Here is a 24,639-nt window from a genome sequence, read left to right on the forward strand (position 1 = left end):
GCACTTGAAGCAATCAATTAGCAGCAATTTAATTTCCAGTAGCTTCAAGGAATCAAACTAGCACAACAAAAGGCTTGTAGATCGGTACATAGCAACAAATAAACCAATCAGAAAGACTAGAATCAATAACAATCAAAATAGAGCTTAACATCCCAACAAAAGCAACATAAGTAGTAAATGCACCAGTGGCCTCCAAAAAAGTAAGCACATCAGCAAGAAACAACAGCATCAAACAACTGCACTCATGCAAACTGCAATACAAGCAAAAAGCAAAACTTTTAGTAACAACATAATTAGTCCTTAGCACATAATTATTTGAGACAACAACACAAGATTAGTCCTTAGCAACACTTTTTATAGCAACATAATAGTTTGAACCAGCAACACAAGATTAGTCCTTAGCGACACTTTTAGTAGCAACATAATTTTTTGAGTAAACAACACAAAATTAGTCCTTAGCAACACTTTTTTCTAGAAAAATACTTAAAATCCCATACCAAATGCACCACAGATTTATCGTCTCCTTTAGTTCACATAAGAGCTTTATGGTTGGTTTTTCAATACGAAATAGACCAAACGTAGTTATTTATCAGCTTCAACGAGCGCACTTGAGTATGATACACTTTTTTGATCACCAAAAACACAATTTTTTGAGTTAGCAAAACAAGATTAGTCCTTAGCAATACTTGTTTTAGATTTGCAACAATGTAATTGGTTGAGGAAGCAACACAAGATTAGTCCTTATCAAGACTTTTTTAGATCAGTAGCAACACTAGTAGTAGTCCTCGACAACACTAGTAGTGTTGACTCAGGTCAGAAAACTTGTGCTAATGGTTTTCTTTGAGTTTTTGAAGTTTGAGCCATGAGATAGTAATACACTAACACACTAAAGAATTCAGAATAAAACAAAAGTTCTGGGCAGAAACATGTATAAGAAATCAAGAAATGATTTGGACTGAGATAATCATCCTTCTACAAACTGTACAAGAATGTAGGTAAACATCTAAGAAAGTAGCCTATGTAGGAGTTGAACCTACAGCCTCTATGCAAATGCATAATGCTCTACCAAGTTGAGCTAATAGGCTTGTTACAATTAAAACAACATAATAATGAATTGTAACATCATATAATAAGAAATTGCAACATAATTTGCCTCCTTAACAACATTAATTAACCAAAACGCACCATCATTTCACTAAACAGCGAAAGTTCTCTTTAATTTGATCGATTAAAGACCTGCCCTCACTATTAAGAGCATGAATCACTGGTTTTTTTCAAGCCTAAATAATAACAAAAAGCATCAACAAGATATTTGAAAACCATTCATAATACCCAAATTAACAAAACTACCAGAACAAACATAAAATTTGATGTTCAAATTAGAAAATCACAATAAAATGAGTAAAAATATCTTAAATTAGAATGAAAATAGGGATTTAAGGAGTTGAATTATGGCTTTAGGGTTTGAGAGAAGGAGAAAGCAAAGTTTAAGAGAGAAGTTGTTGCGAATTGAATAAAACGATAGAAAGCAATGTTGATGTATGTTTGATTTTCAGCAAATCAAAAAAGGTGAGAACGTATTATGAATCGTCAAACAAAAACACATGAACCCTAAATGATACAAACAGAGTAAAAAAATATTTTTAAAATAATTAAATCCCTGAATATTTAAAATCTTGCAATGTAGGAATTGAAGATACCTTATTTAATGAATTGTTAACCTTTTAAAGATCTTCGACAATTTTTTGAAGACTATTTAGAGATTTCTTGTATTTTAGATAGAGAAAGAAGTTATGATATAAAACTGGAAAATGTGATTTGCAAGATCAATAAGGTAAGAGAATGGAAAACTTTCCGCATACATCTTGATCATTAAATCCAAATATAAAGTTCACATGGTTCGCAATTCGCATATAAGACCACTTGAACTTTTATATATATATTTATTTCAAAATTTCACAAGAACACACAATTGGATAGTAATATAATAATTAAATAATTATGAAAAACAAGATAATCATACTAACAAATTGAAGCAAGAATAAAAGAGGAAAAATAGGTAAAGAAAATTACTCAAATGTCGTTAGCCAAACTGGAAGTTTGTGAAAAAAAAATAAAATTTGTTAAAATGAGTAATTTTAGGAGAATATATAGGTGTTCATAACAATTAAGTCTTGATGTTTTATTCTACGAGTTGCAAAAGAAGAGAAAGAATGTCACAAGACACTCTTAAGTGGTTTGGCTCCCCATTGTCCATAACTCAAATTTTTTTTTTCTAAAACAATCCAATTTCAAATATTTTAAAGATGATTTATAAAAGCTTATTAAAGAACATTTTTGTAATAGCACAAACTTAAAATAAATTTTATTATAGAGCCTAAATAAAACTTAAGTTCTAACCTCAATCAAGAGAACACGAGCTAACTAGTCCACATCCCACTTGAAATTCATTGGAATAATTTGTGTCGATTCAATCAAACGGTCTATAATAACCCAAAAGTATCATCACCTGCCTTACTGTGAGGAATTCCAAAGACAAAGTCTATAGAGATATCATCTAACTTCCAAACAGGATTCCCTTATAGTTGTAATAATCCTTCCGGTCGCTTATGCTTACTCTTGACATTTTGACATGTAATGCACCAAGTTACAAACTATGCAACATCCTTCTTTGTTCCAGACCACCAAACACATCAATTTCATATCTTGGTACATCTTTGTCTCCACTTGGATGTACGTAGTATTTGGAATTATGATCCTCATTCAATAATACATTTTTCAATGAGTCACAACCATCGGAAACACACCATCTTCCCTTGAATCGAAGAATTCCCATTCTCGTGAACCAAAAATTCCTCGGTTTTTCCTCCTTAACTTATTCTCTCAACCTAACAAACTTAGTCATGATTTCCTCAAAGAATATTGGTTGAATTAACAATGCACTCAAACTGGATTCTAATTCACCTTCTTGGATAATTTCTACATTCATCCTATTGAATTCCTTACTCAAATCCTCAGAAACAATTAAAGATGTTAGCGAATGATTTGACTTCTTGATGAACGCATCTGCCACCACATTTGCTCTACCCTCATGAAATGCGATTCTAAGTCATTATCACTAATTAACTCTAGCCACCTTCTTTGCCTTAAGTTCATATCACTTTGAGTAAATAAAAATTTGTATACTCTTATGATTCTGGAATACCTTTCACTTCACCCCATATAGATATTGATGCCAAATCTTCAATGCAAACACAATAGCTGCCAATTCTAGGTCATGCGTCGAATAATTCACTGTATAGGTTTTCGACTAGCAGGACGCATAAGCGATCATCTTCCTATCTTGCATTAACACGCAACCCAAACAATGCTTTTAAGCATCGCTATAAATAGAATATTCCAACGTTGTATCAAGCAATGCAAGGTCAATATTAGTGTCGTTGTTTATCTTTCTTTCATCAATTGGAAAGCCTTCTCACACTTGTTCGTCCATTTGAATTTCCTCTCCTTCTTCATCAAAGAAGTTAAGGGTGGGGCAATACAAGAGAATCCTTAATGAATCTTTGATAATACCCAGCCAATCCCAAAAGGCTACGGATGTCAATGACATTCCAATTTTGTAGGCCAGTCTCGCACTACTTCAATCTTTTTCGGATCGACTAATATTCCCTCCCTAAGGAGTTGTGGTAATGGAATAAGGAGGTAGAAAAAAAGATAAAGGATCAAACTTCTCAATTACACAATAAGCTTGTGGGAAAGAGTAATAGAAAGGTAAATCAGAAAAGAGATGGAGATCAAAGAGAATCAATGCGTTTTCATGCCAAGGAGATTAACTACTGAAGTTATTCATGTTCTGAGGAGGTTGATGGAGAAATATAGAGAGCGGAAGAAGAATTTGCATATGGTGTTTATCGATTTGGAAAAAGATTATGATAGCATACCAAGAAACATTTGGGATAGCCTCCCAGCAAAAGGTATTTCGAGGATGCATATTGAGGCCATGTGAGACATGTATGAAGGAGCCACGAGTAGCATTGAGATACTAATTGGATTAACATAGCCTTTTTCGGTAAAAGTGGGCTTAAATCAGGGATCAACACTTAGTCCTTTCATGTTTGCCAAAATCTTCTATGAGCTCTCAAAATCTATCTTGGAACCTGTGTCATGGTGCATATTATTTGCTGATGACATTGTGCTTGTAGGAGAAACTATTAAGGAGGCCAACACCAAATTAGAGGAGTGTTTCTAGAAGGTAAAGAGTTGCGTTTAAGTCGTACAAAAACATAATTTTTGAGTTACAAGTTCAGTGGGATGGAGCAGCAAAACGATCTAGAATTGTATATTAGGAAAAATGTCGTCTAAACAACCAAGTTTAAGTGTTTAGAGTTAGTTATCTAGAGTAATAAGGAGCTCAACGGAGATCTAATCCATCACATACAAGCGAGCTGACTAAAGTAGAGAGTGGCCATTGGGGTGCTTTATGATAAGAAGTTCCCTACTAGACTAAAAGTTAAATTCTTCTGAGTAGTCATTAGTTTGTTATGTTGTATGTGACAGAATGATGACCTGTAAAGAAGTTCTACGAATAAAAAATGAATATAGCAGATATGATGATGATGAGATGGATGTTTGGACTCACAAGGATGGATGGTATTAAAAACCAAGAGTTGAGAAAGGGGTTTGAAGTCGCCTCTTTGTCGACAAAGTTGCGTGAAAACAGGTTGAGCTGGTTTATAGATGTGAAAAGGAAGACTAGGAACGCACCAATGAGAATAATGGAAAGCCTAGTGAAGAGCAGGAGTGGGAGACCCAACAGAACTTGAGAAGAGTAAATAAAAATTGACTTGATGGAGTTGCATCTCTCTAAAGACCTGGCCAAAGATATGAATAGTTGAAGACATAGCATGAGTGTCACTCATTCTCATTTTCATCCCTTTACCCATTTCTACCTTAGTTACTATTTCAGTTACTTAGTTACCCTTTTTTGCTACTCATTCACTTTTTGTTAAAGTACATTTACAATTCTAATGTGGTTTGATTAGTTGCAAGTGCCTCCTCAGGCGAGCTTTGTGTCACTCACTTTTGTTTGCAAAGTATATCTCCACCCTCTCCTTGGAGGGGTACATATATAGTATGTTCGCTATCTTCCTCCCTTTCCGGATACGAACGGATACGAACTTGTGAAAGATACTGATGATAGACTATGACCAGCATAACCATCATCGTACAATATTTATTTAAAAAGCAAGTCAAGATCATTTGCTCTATTTGCTACCTGAAGGAAACACTAAATTATACGGGGCAAACCCAGGAAAAGAAACGTAAGAAATTACACTCTGAATAATAAGTCGAGCAAGAATGAACTTTGCACCTTGAATTCTATTAAGACTCAACCAAATATTGTAGGAAAATGTATATCGAAACATACATCAAAACATGTAGAAAACCGGTATTTGTTCCGACCAACATGATCAAATGAATGGGAAAAATGAATTTTAACTGTAAGTTGTGAAGAATGTACACAAAAATTATATTACATGACCTTCTCTCTAAATACAAGATAAGCCAAAACCCTATGAATCAAAGATAATAATATGACCAGTTTACACATGTATTGTCCCGCGCCAAGCTCCTATCACTATCTTGCGCACAGAGGTAGGGATCAGATTCAATAGCACTCGAGCTCAATATTTGTGTTGCTTTACCAAAAATTGCAATCACCAGTCTAGGCATGGAACGAATCAAAGCACCGATAAAATATGAGAATTTGAATGACAGAATATTCAAAAGCACAATGCGGTAGCAAACTCTTGAATTGGTCAAAACCTCGATGACATCTGAATTGAATACCGACAAACTCTATATTTGATACTTCGACAATCTGTCCTTCACCTGCGGCTCCAAAGACGAAATACATAGGTCCCATTGTTCCTTGAGCAACTGGAAATTCAAGAACAAAGCTTAAATTTTATGCCTTCAAAATGTCATCATTCAGCCATATACAAGACATTATGTGCACACTGGACACAAATAGAACTGCTTTCTAAAAACAAATACACGATGCATCTGGCGTATGATGCCTATCCAAGCGTCTATGGTGTGTTTGTAAGCAACAATAGGGAGGGTAAGGGAAGGAGAAGCAGGATTCTACTTCGCCAACAAATCGTTCACAATTCAAATGATATAATTTCTAAACAAAAAATATAGAAACTAATCATTCCATTTCCCCTCCCGATCTCTTCCCCAATCCATTTCCATACCAAGGCAGATCCTTGTTTGTCAAAACCTCTTTTTTAAACGCATTGAAAATCACTATTCTCTAACCCATATATTAGGGTTATACAATTTAGTTCAACTCTGTCACCAGCCCAAAAGCATAGGGAACAACTCTTAAGGGCATGCTTGGAGTCGAAGGAAATGTTTGGGGTGAACAATTTTTGGAGTAAATAATATTGGAAAACATGTAATGGGGAGACATATTGCTAGAGTATAACAAGACTTTAGTTCGGAATATTTACTGCTAAACTAACCAAAATGTTTGCTAAAGCAATAACATGGAGGATCTGACGGAGAAGTACGGAGCTAACAATTGGTTCCTAATTGAGAAGACAAGTACAGTAGAGGATTTGATTAAAAAAAAATAAGGCATGAAAATATTCAGGTGAACTGATACCCCTAGCCCCTAGGGCCATGTTACTTGGAACGCATAGTTCGGGACTTGGGACAGGTTCGGGGACACGGGACGGTTACCTAAAGTGACTACGGAACGACAGGAACGATTGACAATCTTGATATTATAATTATACATTTAAAATAAAAGGTTTTGGATAAAATAACGATAATTAAAAAAAGTAAAAAAAATTAGAGTAGGAAATAATTAAATAAGGGAAAAGGAAAAAACAAACAAATTGTAGATCACATTATCTTTTTGTGAAGAATGAAAAAGAAAGAATTGGGTCAAGCCCAATTGAAGATTGTAAAAGACTAAAATATTTTTTAAAAAAAAACCCTAAAAAAACATAATAGTTTGTAAGCTGCCGTCATTTCTTCTCAGCTTCTATACTTTTTCTCTTAACTGTCTCTTAAACTGTTTCTCTTCTCTTCATGAAAATGAAAACAACCAGCTTCCTACTTTTTTTTCTTTGTTTTTGAACTAAAAATGGCAATCTTCAGGCCATATATGAGCCATTGAACCGGAATGTACTTGATGACATTTAGGGTTGCATTTGACCCACAATCCAGAACGAATGATCCGGGTTGCAGATCATGGCTCCATTCCGCAATCCGAGTAACTATGCCATAGGGCATGATGGAGTATTGCAGTAGTAAATTTTCTAGACTTGAAATCTTACTTCTATTCCAACCCAATCATACACCCCTAACTTTTTACTAGGATACTATTTACCGGCCTAAGCTCAATACAGTAACTCAAACAAATGTCGAAGCACAGTATTCAATTACTCCTAAGCATTAACGTGCACACAATTTATATTAAGAGTTGTTCCCCAAACTTTTCCCTCTTTCCTCTTTTGGTTATGGTCTCCACAATTCTCTTTTTACTAGGATACTATTTACCGGCCTAAGCTCAATACAGTAAATCAAACAAATGTCGAAGCACAATATTCAATTACTCCTAAGCATTAACTTGCACACATTTATATTTAAAGTTCTTCCCCAAACTTTGCCCTCTTTCCTCTTTTGGTAATGGTCTCCACAATTCTCTTTTAATCCTATTCACAAATTCATTCTCTCTTTTAATCTTATCCACTTATTTCATCAACTAAAATTTAATATTATCACCTTTGTCAAGAGGTGCAAATGAAATGGGACAAAAGGAGTATCATACAAGGAAATTATGTTCTGCTAATAATGACCAGAGCATAATAGATAAAATATATTAAAAAAATAAAAAAACATAAATAAATTCTTAAGGGTACTGCTAGAAAGTGCCACATAGTCAGTTCACCATCCACAAATTTTAACAATATACTTTATCATAAAGGAGTTCATACTCCGTTCGTCCTTCTGAGTTTGCTATATTTATCAGTTTTGTACATTTCATTTAACTTGCCACATTTCTTTTAATAGAAACACTATTTTCTTTAATCTTATCCACATATTTCTTCTCTTTAACATCATTCACACAAATTAAATTGTCTTATTCTCTCAACAATTATTGAGTATTAATCACAGCTCTAAGAAACTTTATAAATAAAAGACTAAGATACTGAGGCACTGCAGACCTGTTTATAGCCATGCATCACCTGGCAGACTTCATTGTGCAGATCCGGGCTTCTAATTTCCTGCAGTCAAAGAAGCAACAAAATAAACAGCTGGAGGAACCATTCTAATAACTTAAGTGGCAAAAAGCAACTATACTCACATGCCAACTAGCAATTGCTTTCAGTAAAAAGGGAAGTGAGCTCAAAGCTGCATTAGGATTCTTTTTAACCTGAAAGGTGCAAGATAAATCTATCAATAACAGATTACAATGTCCGGCCAGACAAGAATTAACAAACCAAGATAAATACACTAACCACCGCACATAAACCTCGAAAAGCATCTTCTTTTTCAATGTCATCGCGAATCCTGCCACGAAACTAGTTGATTAGCAGAAAGTCTGAAGTCAAATTACTTACCACTACAAGTAAAACTATTTACTTATTTTTATGTAATAAATAGGCGCTCGCAAACTGGTGTATTAGTGAATATATAGTTACCCCATGCCAAGTCACTTATAGGCATTGTTTCCATTTTTCTTTTTTTTTCTAAATCAAAGTATTCTAGTTTCTGATCATTTCCTAACACACCCAGCTCTAAATTGCATCAAACAGGCACAAGCATCCTTAAAACCATATCAGTCAATAAAATATCAATACTCATGCAAGAAGGGTACAGTAATAACAAAGAAAGAGAAAAGATACTCTATTAGACATTTTTTCTTTTCCATTTTTTTTCTTGTGAAAATAAATCTTAAGTTATGAGAACTCTGGCAAAGGTACTCACATGGCCAATGCTTTGCACCATGGTTGCATGAAAAGTTCCATGTGTGGTGATACATGCTCCGGACAGGCCCAGGCAAACCTTCCCAGAGTAATAGTAGCATTCTCTATAAGCGACTTATTAAGCTCCTGAGAATAGTAAAAATCAAAATTATCTACAACAAAAACAACAGAATAGACCCTTGCACAGTCGCACAAATGAGAAAAAGACAGTCACCTGGGCGTGCTGAAGTATTAGAACTAGGGAAGAGGTGACTGCCATTACAACTGGTGAAATTTCTTGTCGAACCTGGAAAATCAGGATTTAGATATAGACATACACACATACATACACACACACGCATATATATATATATATAGGGGCAGAATCAGATGAAAACCATTAAAGTGGTGAAAACTGAAAACCAGAGTAAGATATACATTTTGTGGAAAAAGGTGTATATACTATTTTATAGGGTGTACATATTTTTGTAAAGGAAAAAGTTCATACTATTTACAAAAATGCCATGAGAATATGTACATAGTTTATGCATGTATGTATACCTTTTAGCAAATGTCTAATTATATACAAAATTGCCACTGAAGTATGTACACCATTTAAGCTATATTTACATTTAAGCTATATATATATATCTATATATATATATATATATATATATATATATATATATTGATGCATTTGCATCAAAAAATTAAATAAATCATGAATAGGGAGAAATCAATTAACATAAGATATTAGATAAACAAAATGAGACAACTACTTTTCTACTCCATTTTTGCAACCTCTATCATTATCATAGTATCATTAGCCTCACATATTTTAATATTGTCATTCTAAATGTATATTTTCATTTGACAATTATGTAATCTAAGTACACTCCGGTAAGATACCATTTTCTTCATTATTGCTTGTAAGTGCAATCAATCGGGTTCGCTCAACTTTGCGGTCCGGATGACTTGAAAGTGAATAGGCCTATATTTGGGTCACGGTAAACTCAAAAACCCTTATGATACGATCACAATGCGGTGATGTGCCTTATTCTTGCACTTTGTTGAGTTTGGGGTGCTTATTGAGCAAGCCAACTAACGTTAAAAGTGCGATCAAGCTACTCCATATCAAGCATGGAAATCCCTAACTCTACTCCATTCATTAAGGTTTCGAGAAAAAATCAAGTTGCTCAACTCTTACAAGCTGATATTTATTGACTAGTTTCCCTGTATTTTTGGCATTTAAGTTTCTTTCATTTGTGCTTATTAGGTTAATGGGTGACTTGTGTTCACCAAGAAAATTGGGACTTAATTTATTTCATTAATTAAGTTGGATAGTTTGGAAGAGAAACCCAAGTGGTGTTTTGGTATTGGTCATGGAGGAATAATCATAGTACACACCAAAGAACAATTACAGGGTGATGTACACCTTGAGAAGCAAGGCTACAATCACATAAGGATAAGTGTAAGGAGATCATAGGAGCAATTAGGGCTACAAGACCATGACTGCATACGCGGACACCGTCCTATTATTGGATTCGGGTACAAGGAAAATGGACCAAGTTACATATTTTTCATGTGTGATAATTCATACAAATATAGTTTTATGAAGTCCTAAAAATAGCCCCAACCCCCTAAACCGCTCTGCTTCAATCTAAAAAACTGAGTGAGGGCCATTATCACATCTTCAAACAAAATTGCGGCGCCCAAACTTTGATAGGGTAACAAAATTTGAAGAGACTACTTCCGATGGATGAAGAGCTTGCAACGATTAAAGCTTTTCCCTATATAAATTTCAACTAAACTGAATTCTACGTACGCTTGTTGCAAAAGCCATCAGCTAGACTAGACACAATCACATGTCCGAGGAGTCCTCTAGGTACAAGAAAGGGAATAACATACCTTAACGGCCAATTCACCAATTGCCCAACAAGCATTATTTGCTACAGAAATCGTTTCTTTCAGCTCGGAAATTTCCTAATAAAGATGAAAAACTAGATACATTAGATACAATCATACAATGGAAGACAGCAACTAGACATTTCAAAAGTATTTGCTAATATCAACCTACCAGCTGCTTTGCTGTAATATCAAGAAACTGTGGCAAACAAGAGTGAAGATGAACAGGACAAACCTATCCACAAATACACAGTCAGTAGTAGAAATAGTTAATCTGGAAAGAGGGAAATACAGGAAATTCACAAGACGAAGAGCCACACAAATATTGTTGAAATGTAATCATTCAAATAAGCAAAGACAATTGAGTACTTACTCTTGCAAGATCCCCAAGAAGTGCAAAAGCACTCTGTCTGACATCAGGAGAATCATCTGCACAACATTGCAAAAGCAGATCTCTCAATATGCTATGTGACACCTGTTGAGAAATCACGCCATAATATATTAGTGATACAGGTAAACAGCAGCTGAAAGAGATGGGCAGCTTGTTCAAATGGCTCTTGATTCCTCCAAGAACCAAGAGGGATTTCAATCATTAGGTAGAATAGTTGTTCACATTACAATTGTTAACAAAAGCATGCATTCTTTGTCCTATTTTGTCTTGAACTTTTTTTATCAGCAAGATAAAACTCGTCAACATCTTTGGTAGTCCTGTGCACAATCATCCACATTGCTTCTACGAAGCACAACACCAGTGGTAAATCAGAACCTTTCTAAGCTGCACACCATCTCACCATTAACAGAAATTTCCTGAAAACATTTTCGGCTTTTCCAAACCAAATCCCGATCGGCGACAAAGACACATATCATCTTGAACAGGATTACAACCAAACTTATTGACCATCTCGCCAATCTGATCAAAATGTTTCAGAATATATATTGTTTTTAGTTTTTCCAGGAGAGGACTAATATTCAAGCTTTTATATAGAAAACAAAGATTACTTTTACAGCTGGAGCATGAAATTTCAGCGCCATTTCACACCTATAAGAATTTGGAGGGGGGTTCTCAAATTTCATATTCAACTCCATTCAATAAAGCACCACAACAATTCTTCCTTAACTAAGAGTTGCATTTTGTGGAGTTGATAAATACTCCACAAACATGGCGCACCCCATTAGACTTATCAATAGTGAGAAGGCTAAAAAATGGGAACATTCCATTGTTCAGCTTCGGATCCAAATATAATCATGAAGTTGAAGACCATTACATCTACATAGATACCATAGTACAAAAGGTTGTTTTTGGTCACACTTACAGTAAGGGTCATGATGACGCAGTGGGTGATGTACTTTTCATATCACCAATATATGTAGAACCATGAGATACCTACCTAGAACACGATTTTTTACACCTTTACAATGTGGGTATTATTGGTTTATTAAATTTTAGAAAACCTTAACAACTCGGCCGATAAGACATAATGCAACCTTGCTTTTGCACTATGTTTGATACTTGACGCCCTTGTTCAAATCTTCCTTACTGATTTCAGCCTTCTAAGATAACACCATCAGGGTAACCTTGGAGCTACTAGAAACTAGGACGTTGACTATAACAATAATGAACGGAAAGCCTATAACATTTTGACCTTGTTTACTTGATGTATTCAAAATGGAATGACTCTAGGATATTCCATTAAGGTGCAACACTGCAACTGGCTCTTTATTTTCTGTCTGCAGCACTACCGGATTGTTGAATCTAGATAATGCACTTTCAATTAGGCCCATCTGGTGGTGCTTTATTTTGAATCCACATAAGCTTTATGTCCCTTACTTCAGTGGGACCAACAATTGATGGGATTGTAATGGAATACATTCAAAAGTCTTATTAAATTATGTGCACTTTTTCTTTATGTAAAGTTGCAGATGAAAGAAAATTAATTGGTTAACAACTACAAATAGGAAAGTGTTTGTTTCATCAGTATTTCAGCACTAATAAAGAAATGTGAAGATGTGAACAGACCATTGGAATATAAAGCAACCTTTGAGAAAGGGGAAAACCAAAAATGGAAAGGAAAAGGGAGAAAACAACGAGAAGCAACAAAGTAATCCGGCAAGCGTAAAAAGCTTGAAATACTGAGCGCTCTGCATGGCCATATTTAAGGATCAATATTTGTTCTGTAATTTCTTTAATAAGAATTTTATGTAAAAGACCGGATCCAATAAATGGAGCTTTAGCACGACCTGCTCAGAGACTAGAGCCACTACATAGTGCCAACTGCCGAGAATCACTAGTCCTTAACTAACATCTATGAAATCCCATCACTCAAGCAATGGAAAGTCAATAGTCAGAAACACAACAATCTAATATCCCACCACAACCTAGAAAATTTCCAATGTTTTTGACTTTGAGAAAAACTTTAAAGGAAAAAGAGTGAAGAAAAACTTTAGAGGAAAAGGAGTGCTATCTCTCATCTTATCTCTCTGTTTGCAAGTGCGTGTATATGGTTTTGTTTTTTGGCGATTGGGGTAGCCGAGGATTAGTTGACAACCAAGAAAAGCTTAAGAACTACAAAAATCAATCTAATAATGTACAATAGACAAAGTAAAAAGATTACCAAACTCTCGATGCCACTGCCAAGGCCCTCTACCAGTCCAGAAAGCAAATCAAGAGAGCACACAACAAAATCTTTGTCATACTGAACACCAGCAGAACTCGTATTAACCTAAACATGAATAATAATGATTTTTAGTAGTAGTACATCACTTACAAAAGGAGCATCAAATCCTTAGTTCTTAATATGGGGTCGGCTACATAAACCAAAACATATCAACATGACAGATTGTTCATAAAGATGATTGTATTTCATTTGTCCTATCTAGAACTACATCGACAAGAGCAAATCAATTCCAGTTATTGTCCAAATTATAGACTAAGGAAAAAATACTTCAAAATATAACAAATTATTCTGTGAATATATTCATAAGCATTTTCATGCAACTAAAAACAAACAATAAGCTTAAATTTCTTACAAGATAAACACTAGTGCAGTATCGACGTCAAGTTCACTCTCATCAGCTCATTAGACGCATGGTACCAAAAGTATTTAAATAAATGAAGAACTAGTCAAATAATGTTCCTAAATCTTCAAATTCAAATTTCTTACTCATAATCATCATCATCATTATCAACCATCATCATCATACCCAATATTTAATTTCTTAGGAGTATAAAATGATACATTTCTGCTTTTATTAAAAAGGTGTTACACTGCAATGGCCAATCACGACCTAGTGGGGCTAGGCCCTTCAAAAAATTCATGCTTAGTTTATATTTTCTACCCACCCTCCGAGGCCTCCTCAAAATACAAATTAGACTACAAACAAAGGCAATTGAATGTTTATCATTGCAAGCCCAATTAGTGAAGATGAGCAATAGCATTGATAATTTAGAGTGTGTGGGCCCGTAATATTAATTGCATCAATCATATTGCTTTTCATGTCTTCATAGACTTATGAGGCCATATCATTATATCTTTCTCCTTTTTCTTTAATTTTAGATTCTGGAATGATATAATCTAAGCAAAGTACTCATAATTGGACGATGAAAATTGGGAATTATGAAGATGAAAAATGTCTAAACAAAGTACTCTGAGAAGATGGTCCAAAATCAAAACGACAATAAGTAGGCAAGTGGGTGTATTTGTACTTAGATTGAGTGCAGTGAATTTTGGATTGGCTGTTTGTGCACTTAGATTAAGGTGTAGTGAATTTGTAGTTCATCATATGGTACTTACTTTTGACTTTATCGCAAGAAAAATATATGTCGCATTGACTGCGTAATCACAAGTTTCGCAACTTTTACCGTGACCGTAATAAAGTAGTGGTTCCTAGATTTTTGTCTAGAATGTAATCAAAATATAATGAAGTTTTTTCTTCCATGGTTCGTTAATAGTTCGTTACCTCATGTCGCAAATTAGTCAATTAGATTCAAAAATTGCCCGTAAGGTCTGTACTACTCGATGAAAATTCTACACTCAGACATTCAAGATCTTCGGTATATGTTTTATTGGTCAAGATCTGCCACAGCTTCTTTGAACATCTGAGATCTCCCTACTCGCGTAAATAGCTAAATCCTTTCAAACAAATCATGGAACCCATTCATTAAAAGAATAAAACTATTGTGTTGTTTCCTTTGATAATATAACCATAATCAAGAGCTTTTGTTTCTTAATTGCAAATTTTAATGGCATGTCAATCAGGTAACTCTGTACACGTCAATATGTCATGCCTGATACAACTTTGTTTTAAGCTCATAAGTCATGTGCAAATTTCAACGGTCCTTTACTTCAATACGAATTTGTTTCCATAACAAAAACTCATTTCAGCTCCAACGAAACTTTTTATGAATCATCATTTGATAAATACAAGCAAATCGAGCAGGCATCTAGAGACCACATTCATTATATAAATTGTTTCTCTCTACGCGATGCCACTCCAACATTAATTTGCAGAAAAACATGAATGTCCATCCATAATCAAGCAAATTGGAAGCAAAAGCAAGATATGTTACCTTAGCCATTAGTTGTGTCTGGATGATGTTTATGCATCTCTGAAAAACAGGCTCGGCAAACTGTGAAAACCCTGGACCCAATGCCTGAAAAACGCTGTAAATATCAATCTTCAAGTTTCAATAATGCAATTGACACTTCATCAAATAATAAAATAACATGATCAGAGATAGCAATCAGAATTCCTCGTTCATCTGGTCAAAGGAAAACACAAATACGACAATATTTCTCATTGATATCAAAGTGAACAGACAATAATATGTTTGCATTAGGTAAGAAAAAGATTTTTTAATAAAAAAGAAATATCACATTGCGCAGTTTCTTAACACATACAAATTGATGCCTAGAGTTTAACAAAAACAAAAGCAGCAGATAAAAAATGATAAGAGGTCTGTAGTATGTAGCAAATATATTATTTCTATATTCACTACAGCTACATTCAGGGGCGGATCCAAGGAAAAAAAAAACAAAACAAGTGATGTCAATAATGTAAATAAAAAAATTAAATTTACAATGGTTGATTACGCCAATTGTTCATGCCAAATTTTCAGATTTTAAAGCCATATACTAGTGCCCTCAAAATGAAAAGACAAAAATGCAAGCTTTGCCACTATTACATCATAAACATAAGTCTGATTCACTTCTTTAGAACCCCATTCAAAAAATATCTATAAAAAAAACCTTAAAATTGCTAGAATTATCGCAAAGAAAAAAATTTCAAAACATCTAAGGCATATTTTAAATCAATAAAAAGATATGTTCATTTTCAAAAGTAAATTGAGGTCTAGATGGTCTACAAGTGAATCAATAACTTCTTTTTTTATATAACGATGTTTAAAATGTTATTGTAAAAAATCAAACCAAACTAAAATTGAAAATATTATTTACCCATCACCATAAAAAAATCTAATTAAATTATCATCTATTACATTTTATAATATTATTTACCCAGCACCATAAAATTCTCATTGAAAATATCAGCTTTCCTTGTAGGAAACTGTTTCTTAGTAAGATGACCTCAAGATAAGGAGTCATATTCTCATAATATGTATCAATTGGCTATTTAATCCATATATGGGGCGCGTGAGGGCGTCTCATGGTGAGACCACATCATACATTAATTTAAGATACAACATAAACTCTACCAAAAATGAGAATCTTGGTGCAATTGTCAAGCAAAAGTATGTCCAATGTCAAAAGCCCACGTATTGAGTTTGTTCTCAATAGGGGAGTGATGAGCATGTTCAACATGTTCGATAGTACAGTGCCACAAAAAATTGGGGGCCTTAATATTAAATTATGTAGTATATATTTAGTGTCTAAAGATGCAAAGTTGTTAGAAAAATATCATGATTTTTAAAATTGCACAGAGCCTTCAAAAAATTTTTCAATTTTTGCTCCAACCTTGGTTCTCAACTCTCATTTTTAGATTGGGCTTGCTCTAAAAGTGTGAATTATAAAAATAAAATTTAAAATAAAATAAAAGGCTTTGCTTATATTACCAAAACACTGAGCTAAAATAAAATAAAAAGCTTTGCTTATATTATCAAAACACTGAGCTAAGCCCAAAACAAACTGAAAGACTTTATGTATTATGCCCTAGCTAGAGGGGGTCTTAAACAAAACTTGTCGTGTGCCAAAAATCCATACTATTCATCATCCTCATATTTAACAAGAAACTTTCTTGCCTTCAATGGAAACCTCCATTACTGCCCTTCCCTTTAGTAAATATCTATTTATCAACTCATCTAATTCCACTCTTTGATATTGCTTTCCATTAATTTAAGTGATGCCAATCGAACTCATTGACATCACAGGGTCCCCCCCAGCCTACATTGGGGTAAAAACTTAAAAATATAGCCACAGAGATAACGTGAAAGACCATTATATCAGTGCATATATATACAGTCTCACATATTTCCCTGTTGCACACCTAGAAAAGCTTACACTGGTTTTTCTTCCATAACCTAAGGTGAATATCCAGGCTTATAAGCAAAAAACATGTGACTAACGTACGACATTCTAAAAAAAAGGCAAGAATATTGGATGAAAAGATAAGATAGTGATACCTCCGGACAATCCTAATATATTCAAGCACAGTACTTAGCACAAATCAGGCGAGAATTTTGCAACTGACATTACCATATTGAAAAGCAGCAAATTATAGACCACTCTTACGGAGCCTTGCCCACCAAAAGATAAAAGAAAAAAAAACACATCAAGTACTTTGAAAGTAACTCTGAATAAAAAGGTGCCATTACCTGAGCTATCGAGGTAAAACACTCGAGCAAAGAGAAAATATCCTTATCAAAATTTGAAAGTTGTTGCCACTTTGCAATCAGTGGAGGCATTAAGATTTCTAGATACCTAGGCTGCAATAGAATACAACATGATCAACCTTTATGCTACAGGACAAAAAGCTACTTTTTGCATTAAAATAATTGAATCTAATCAAAAATATAAATGAGACATTATTCCATGCGAGATAATCTACCTGATTTAGCTCCCATCCGACAGCATCAGCTAAAGTTCCAATAGCATCATAGACAATCCTCAAATTTTTTCTCTGTGGATAGTGTAGGAGCAACAAATAGATGAAAAATAGTAAAACAATCATTGTGTAATGAAAAAACATGGCATATGCCAAAGAAAACTATGAAAAAAAATATTAAAAAAACCTGGTATTTTCCAAATGCACACATCAAGTGCTGCAATATAGTTTCTAACCGTGGTGCCAACTCTTCAGCAGCTTCCTAAAAAAGGAAAGCACAAATTAGAATGAAGGTCAAGCATAAGGTCTGTGTTACAGACACCACATTTACAGAAGGAACCTCTTCAAGTGTTGCAAAAGCTGAACAGGCAGCTTCCTGGACGCGTTTATTTGAGTCTAATATTCTTTGTAGAAGACCCATTAATACTTTCTCAAACTGTTCATTTCCCTTCTGGTCCCCAATGCCCTGCCATCATAAACCAGAAACTTGGTGTTCAAAGAAAAAGAATGTATACATAAATCTACTTCAAAAGAAAATGTAATGCAAAACACTATTTGGGAGGCAAAATAACATAATTATTTAAAATCAATCGCTCCTATCCATTTGAGAATAGACATTTCCCACTTCCAATTTTTGTAGCAGTTTAGTTTGAGGCAAATAGACTACACTCACAAGGTGCTACGTGTCTGTCTCTTTCTTCTAATCACCTAGCTACAATTTTTACGATTGTAAGGCAAAATATCTTCAATTTCTTAGGGGAAAATAAATTTTACATTTTTACTGATTAGTTAATGAAAAATCTACAACCCGAACGAATAAATCCAGTATCTCAGTCAAGATCACTACTTATAATAATATGGACTCAATTGATGTCTGCATTTTAGGAAATGTTTCAACCATGGAACTATGTAGAATGAAAACACCTAATCAGATAGCCAAATGAAAATATGAAATTACATGGCTCAATGAAATTTTTTATGAGCCAAAGCCACTACAAATGCAAACTCCTGGCAGCCAAATCCCAAAATCTAGTGTGTAATCCACTACAAATAAACAAATGCCTTACCTGAACGATAAATTTGCTAAAACGAGAAATTGTCCAACAAGAAATGCTACGTATAAGAGGAAATTTATCATCCAGGAGAGGAATGAGAAAATTGACTATCTGCAAATGAACACAATAACCCAAAACAAGTATAATTAAGAAAGAAACGACAACAATGAAAAAGATTAAACTAGATACATGATATGTTAGATTGCATAGATAGCATATTGAATCCTGTAAACAACTAAAAGAAAAAGTGTAACCTGCAGGCTGCAAGGTTAAAGAACAACTTGAAAAAAATGAAGTGCTTGAGTTCTAATTATCCAAATAGTCTTCTTCAACAAAAGGTTTGTACTTTAGGTAATTTATAGAAGTCGGAGAAGTTGAAATATGTTATGGAAGTTCAGAAAATTGTATAATTTACATAGTTATAGGAATATATGTGATGCGTTGTTATCTATTAGAAGCATATTTTTAATAGGGTAAGAGTTAGTGGGAATGATATAGGATGAGCATGTGAGAGTGTGCAAGAAACGTTGGTGAGAGGTGGACCAAAGGAGTGGCTTGCTGGACGGGAGATATATGATTGCAAAATGCAATCATCTCCGAAAATTAGTTTCCCTCCTAAAGTCTAAAACATAAAAACGCATTTACTCAAGTAAATTGTGTTTATCATCTTCAACTTCACACACTTGGGCCTTAAGGGTAAGCCTATAAGCTTTTCCAAATTAAGGAGGAAAAACCAGACTAATGGGTTTGCATCCATGGAACTAGTAGTGTCACCAAAAACGGTCATTTTAGGCAATGCTGTTTTGGCATTTCTTTTGTGGTTCTAAAATTCAAGGTCATTAGGTAGTTTTAAACAAATAATTGAAAAAATATTGGCATGCACAGGGCCTCCAATGAATCCACTCCTATTGCATTTGTACTTTGCAATCTAGAACAAATTCGAATATCTCCCATCTTGTGCATACAAAATCAACTTGTCTATCCGTGGCCTTAGTATTCACGCCCTATATCACCTAATTAAGAATTCACACTATAACTACTTTTCATAAACTAATTGTCTTGTGCTCTTTTCTAGTAGCATGTGAATGTGACAAGAAGCAAAGTCTTCAAAAGAGGGATGAACAAGCTGTGTAGGAGTACTCCACAGGTAGAAAGCAAATTACCCCCTTTATCCCATATAATTTGCAACTAATTTCTATTCAGGTTTGCCCCATTTACTGTGCACTCTTTCCTCATTTGGTAACAATCCTCACAATTCTTTTTTCATCTCATTCACAAACTCAACTTCTCTTCTAATCCCATCCACTACCACTTAGTATTTTACACACCTATTAAGAGGTGCAATTATTTGGGACTGACGGACTAGGGAGAACTAATCTTGTATGGGTTTGTCTCTAGATGTGATAATGGAGGAACAAATTTGAAATAAGATAACATCGTTTAGATCTAAAGCAATGAAAAGCATGAACTGTGCATACGTACACATGTATTTTAATGCACAATGTACATGCATCAATCCTAAAACATTACTAGGGTAGAAGATTACCTCTGAGAGATGAGGGTACAAACCATTAATGCAGCCTTCTCCCACAGCGCCAAGGGCTAAAACAGCAGCTTCTCTGTTTTTCCAGGACTGATCATCACTGGTCGTTAAGTTAGCCTACAGGAATCAAATTTTTCTTGCAAACATTACCATCATTAACACAAACCTCTTCAGATAAAGATCATGTATAATGAAACTGCACTGAGAGTTTGAGAAGCATAAACTCCGGCCAAAATTGCTAATGTAGACATTTCGCAAAGAAATCCAAATGATGCTTAAAAAATAACACGCAAAGGGGGAGACTTAAAATAAGGAAAACAACAAAGAAAATATTCCACATTTCACACCCACATCATAATTGCAAACTCGAGACTTGAACCAACAAAGCTATCTTAAAGAAACAAACTACTTGAACCAATAAAGTTCGACTGACTATTACCAGTGTCAAGAAAAAAATAGAGACACCACTGAAACTAGTACAATCCGGACTAGGTCCTGTTTTCAGAGAGCATCGGACTGTGGTGGGTGTGGTTTGCCCGTGGTCAGGGATTTTGATTTTTTAACTTAATTAAAATAATTATTACTTAATTTTCAAGGGATATTTCATATGATAGCACCAACTTCAGCTACAATAGAAGAGGTAGCACAATTTTATTCAAAATTCACAAAATAGCATCAAGATTAAAATTCATTCACCATAGCATAAAATGACAAAATTACCGTTATTTTTAATGGTTTTGAAAAGTCAAAATAAAAGAAAAAAGAAAAAAGTGGCATCCCCTCCCCCAAAAATCAAAATTAAATAAAAAAGGAAAAAAAGTGACCTCCCCTCCCCAAGCTTCTCCTAATGGTCAACTCCTTATTCCACCCTAATGTATATAATACTTGCTTTAACTCTTGGGAAAAAAAAGGAATAAAGTAGGAGTAATTTATTTAAATTACTATACCTACTTTTTTGACATAAGGACGCGACTATCTTATTACAAGTAGTCAAGTACAACTTTTTTATATCTTCTTTCTTTCTTAAGCTAATAGTACTATGAGTATTATAAAACGTCAAAAGCTGGGAATAGTCCTTAGCTCTATATTAACAATAATATCATATTCCTATTTTAAAAAATACTAACAATAGCAAATATTTGATTTCCTGTTACAGTTTGAATTTGATTCAAATTATGACATATATAAATTATGAAATATACTAATTACAATTCTAGATCAATAAATAATATTTTTTAAAATCAATATGAAATAATAAAAATAATAAAAAATATGATCGCAAGTCGTTCCGCATTAACCAAAGTTTTTTGCATTTGCAAACGCAACAGTTACTGCAACCGTGACCCTGATTTTGCACCATGGGCTCAATATTGTGAGTCGCGACCTTCAAAGGGAATACAAAATTTTCAAGGCACAACGAATATCAAAAATAATTCAATGAACATACACAATTCAGAAATATGCACTTTTTTAGTAAAGAAAAGAATAATAAGAATTTTTAGTAAAAGAAGAATTACTTTCCCTATCTATTAGCTAAAGTTCAATCTCAAGGATATCATACCTAGCCCCTCACCAAGAAACTTTAGACATGAAATAGAACACAAACAGCACAAACAATAAAGAGATGTCTGCTTCAACGCAGGAATCAAAGGTACCTGAATTAAAGGCATTAAGGTAGGAAGAATATCATCCCCAAACACATTTGAGAGAATATCCAAAGCAGCAGCACTACATTTCCGCAAATTCCACACATTGACAACATCGTCCTGCATCATATCAAGGAGATTGTGAATGAAGTAATCTCCATTTTCCATTAATCACAAAGACATTGAAATCTCAACCAACCATGATACAAAAGAATTACATATGAAGTTTAGAACATAGAAACCAGAGTAGAAAAAAGAAAAGCATACATCCTCCTCCACATCATTTGATCCATGAAAACGAGATGAATGAAACCGAGGCTTCAAATCCTGTGGCAAGCAAGTGTTTCAACAATGTTTTAAATACTTCATAGCCATAGATTAAATAATTATTAAAAACATTTATGCCAGCAAATCTAGCCAAGTAGTACCTGCTCACGATCAGGTATAGACTCGTCCTCCTGCAACCAATTGTTCGGAAATTTACATATTACATTACGTAATTTACACATGTTCTAGACTTCAAGTATTAATCTTAAGCGACAAAACAACAAGCCTACCTCTGCTTCATTTAATGACTCATCATCATCAGCATAAACCATATTTGATAACAAAACCTACAATGTGGATGTTATAACCAATCCTTTTAGCAGTAGACTTTAAGTCATAAAAAAAGAATGAGTATGACAGAAAAGCACAATAGAGATGATTATAAAGAGATGAGGGTTATTGAACACTAGTTACTGAAGGGAAGAAAAAAGTGAGTGTCAGACTGTGATTTTTCAGCTGGGCATATTTTCTAGCAGATAAAAGTGTTCCTCAAAAGGTTCAGAAAAGGTAGACAGGCCTTACAGGGATAAGTCTTGGTAGAAACTCCTTCAAATTCACAGGTGATAATTGCGCATCACAGTAAGCAGACCTGCAAACCAATATAAGCCCACATTTAACATTTTTCCAACCAAAGATATGCATTTCTAAAAGAAAAATGATGCATAATGCATGTAAAGCAGATACAAAGTTGCTGGAATTCATGGATGCTTATATAAACCATAACAAGGAGAAACAGATATCAGATAAGTATCTAGCAAAACATAGATGGAGCCATTAGAGTCAAGATTTTATCAGGGCTAGCAGAAAATTGTTCATCAGAACAACCATCTCGATACTTTTAAGGGCTGACAATAGATATACGCAGTTGAAGGTTTAATTCAAATCTAGATATCAACCAAGCAAGAACCTCTCAGATCCCCACAACAATTTAACATGAGAACTCCAAGGAACAAAAGTATACTTTCTTGAAAGAATGATCTACGTTATGTAAGTGACCAAGACCAATGTCCAACATCCTTGTCGCTCAACATAAAATCCATGTATGATCATTTGGGATCCAATGTGAAAAAGCAAGAAGCTCACAACGCTGAGGAGGATGAGCATGGGGATCCAAATGAAGAAAAACCGAGCAATTTGCAAGCCCAAGGCCAACACAATGAAGAAGATAAGAATGTAATGACTAGGATTTTGTGGTACCATAATCATGCCCTAGTTCATATTGTATATATCTTAGACAAGGCTTTACATAGCCAGTTTTGAAAATATTTTAATTGTTATCCTTAATAGTTCCTTCCACTAATTATAATATTACTTCTTAGTAAAAGGGGGTTGTGTCACCTACAAAAATGCAATATTTGTTTTGAGACATCTATCATCATTATCTCTGAAAAATATCCTAACCCATAGAGAAGAATAACGCTCGAGTTTGGATAGTTAAGGAACCGAATTTTCGTGTCTGTCTTGTACCAGAGATAGTCATCCTTTCTTGATTATGGTCCTTGATGTGGATATGCAGCTTCACAATAGTTTGGTTTGTTTGAAAGACAGTGGCCGTGTTTCCCTTCAATCACAACATATGTACACTTCTTATAAGAGAGCTAGAGGAACCGAAGAAGGAAATTTCATGCCTCAGATTTTTTGTTCACTCAATTTTTTTACTATAACAAAAGGAAATCTTCAATATAGACGTACAGATAAGAAGGAATTAGAGCAATAAAAAGAACGGTGCCTTGTATTTCTTTAATGCTACAGTAACATGTTTCCACAAAAAGCCAAGAGTGACTAGTATGTTATTTTTTACATTAATCATATCTGAAATACCACCTTATCATTCATTTTTTCAACAAAAAATCCTTTATTGAAGAAACAATACAGCTAATATGCAGTTAATTCGATTCACTATGTCACAACTTACCAGAATTCACAAGCTTCAAGTGCCACTTCTTCATCACCATCCTTGTTTACTTGTAGCATATATTCTATCACATTCCTTATATGCGGCTGCAGTTTTTACAAAACACTGTGACCACATAGTTCTATCCAGAAAAGAATAGGATATGAAACAGCACATCTAAGCAATAGAACATACTTGCCTACATTAGAAAAGCAAGCAAACGAACAAA

The 24,639-nt window shown here is 34.2% G+C and overlaps 1 protein-coding gene across 6 annotated transcripts in view; it reads right to left on the reverse strand.

The window, feature by feature from the left end:
* Positions 1–5,355: 5,355 nt before the first annotated feature.
* LOC130824113 (transportin-1-like) overlaps positions 5,356–24,639 on the reverse strand; it is a 39,549-nt gene continuing 20,265 nt past the window's right edge. For 4 of the 6 annotated variants that reach the window (XM_057689001.1, XM_057689000.1, XM_057688997.1 and 1 more), the window contains 23 exons: positions 24,432–24,517; positions 23,039–23,105; positions 22,747–22,803; positions 22,618–22,647; positions 22,457–22,516; positions 22,199–22,309; positions 20,547–20,660; positions 19,013–19,111; positions 18,286–18,411; positions 18,133–18,207; positions 17,949–18,020; positions 17,716–17,826; positions 15,457–15,540; positions 13,502–13,609; positions 11,263–11,364; positions 11,062–11,124; positions 10,893–10,967; positions 9,220–9,291; positions 9,007–9,131; positions 8,538–8,589; positions 8,384–8,452; positions 8,244–8,303; positions 5,356–5,940 (listed from right to left, as the gene is read on the reverse strand). In XM_057689001.1, coding sequence (XP_057544984.1) covers positions 5,860–5,940; positions 8,244–8,303; positions 8,384–8,452; positions 8,538–8,589; positions 9,007–9,131; positions 9,220–9,291; positions 10,893–10,967; positions 11,062–11,124; positions 11,263–11,364; positions 13,502–13,609; positions 15,457–15,540; positions 17,716–17,826; positions 17,949–18,020; positions 18,133–18,207; positions 18,286–18,411; positions 19,013–19,111; positions 20,547–20,660; positions 22,199–22,309; positions 22,457–22,516; positions 22,618–22,647; positions 22,747–22,803; positions 23,039–23,105; positions 24,432–24,517 — 1,899 coding nt within the window. In that variant the 3' untranslated portion in view covers positions 5,356–5,859. The remainder of the gene's footprint in view (positions 5,941–8,243; positions 8,304–8,383; positions 8,453–8,537; positions 8,590–9,006; positions 9,132–9,219; positions 9,292–10,892; positions 10,968–11,061; positions 11,125–11,262; positions 11,365–13,501; positions 13,610–15,456; positions 15,541–17,715; positions 17,827–17,948; positions 18,021–18,132; positions 18,208–18,285; positions 18,412–19,012; positions 19,112–20,546; positions 20,661–22,198; positions 22,310–22,456; positions 22,517–22,617; positions 22,648–22,746; positions 22,804–23,038; positions 23,106–24,431; positions 24,518–24,639) is intronic. The other 2 variants (XM_057689003.1, XM_057688999.1) reach the window with 1 other exon arrangement.

This window comes from Amaranthus tricolor, chromosome 9 (assembly GCF_026212465.1).
Source record: "Amaranthus tricolor cultivar Red isolate AtriRed21 chromosome 9, ASM2621246v1, whole genome shotgun sequence".
In the NCBI taxonomy this organism is placed as follows: domain Eukaryota; kingdom Viridiplantae; phylum Streptophyta; class Magnoliopsida; order Caryophyllales; family Amaranthaceae; genus Amaranthus; species Amaranthus tricolor.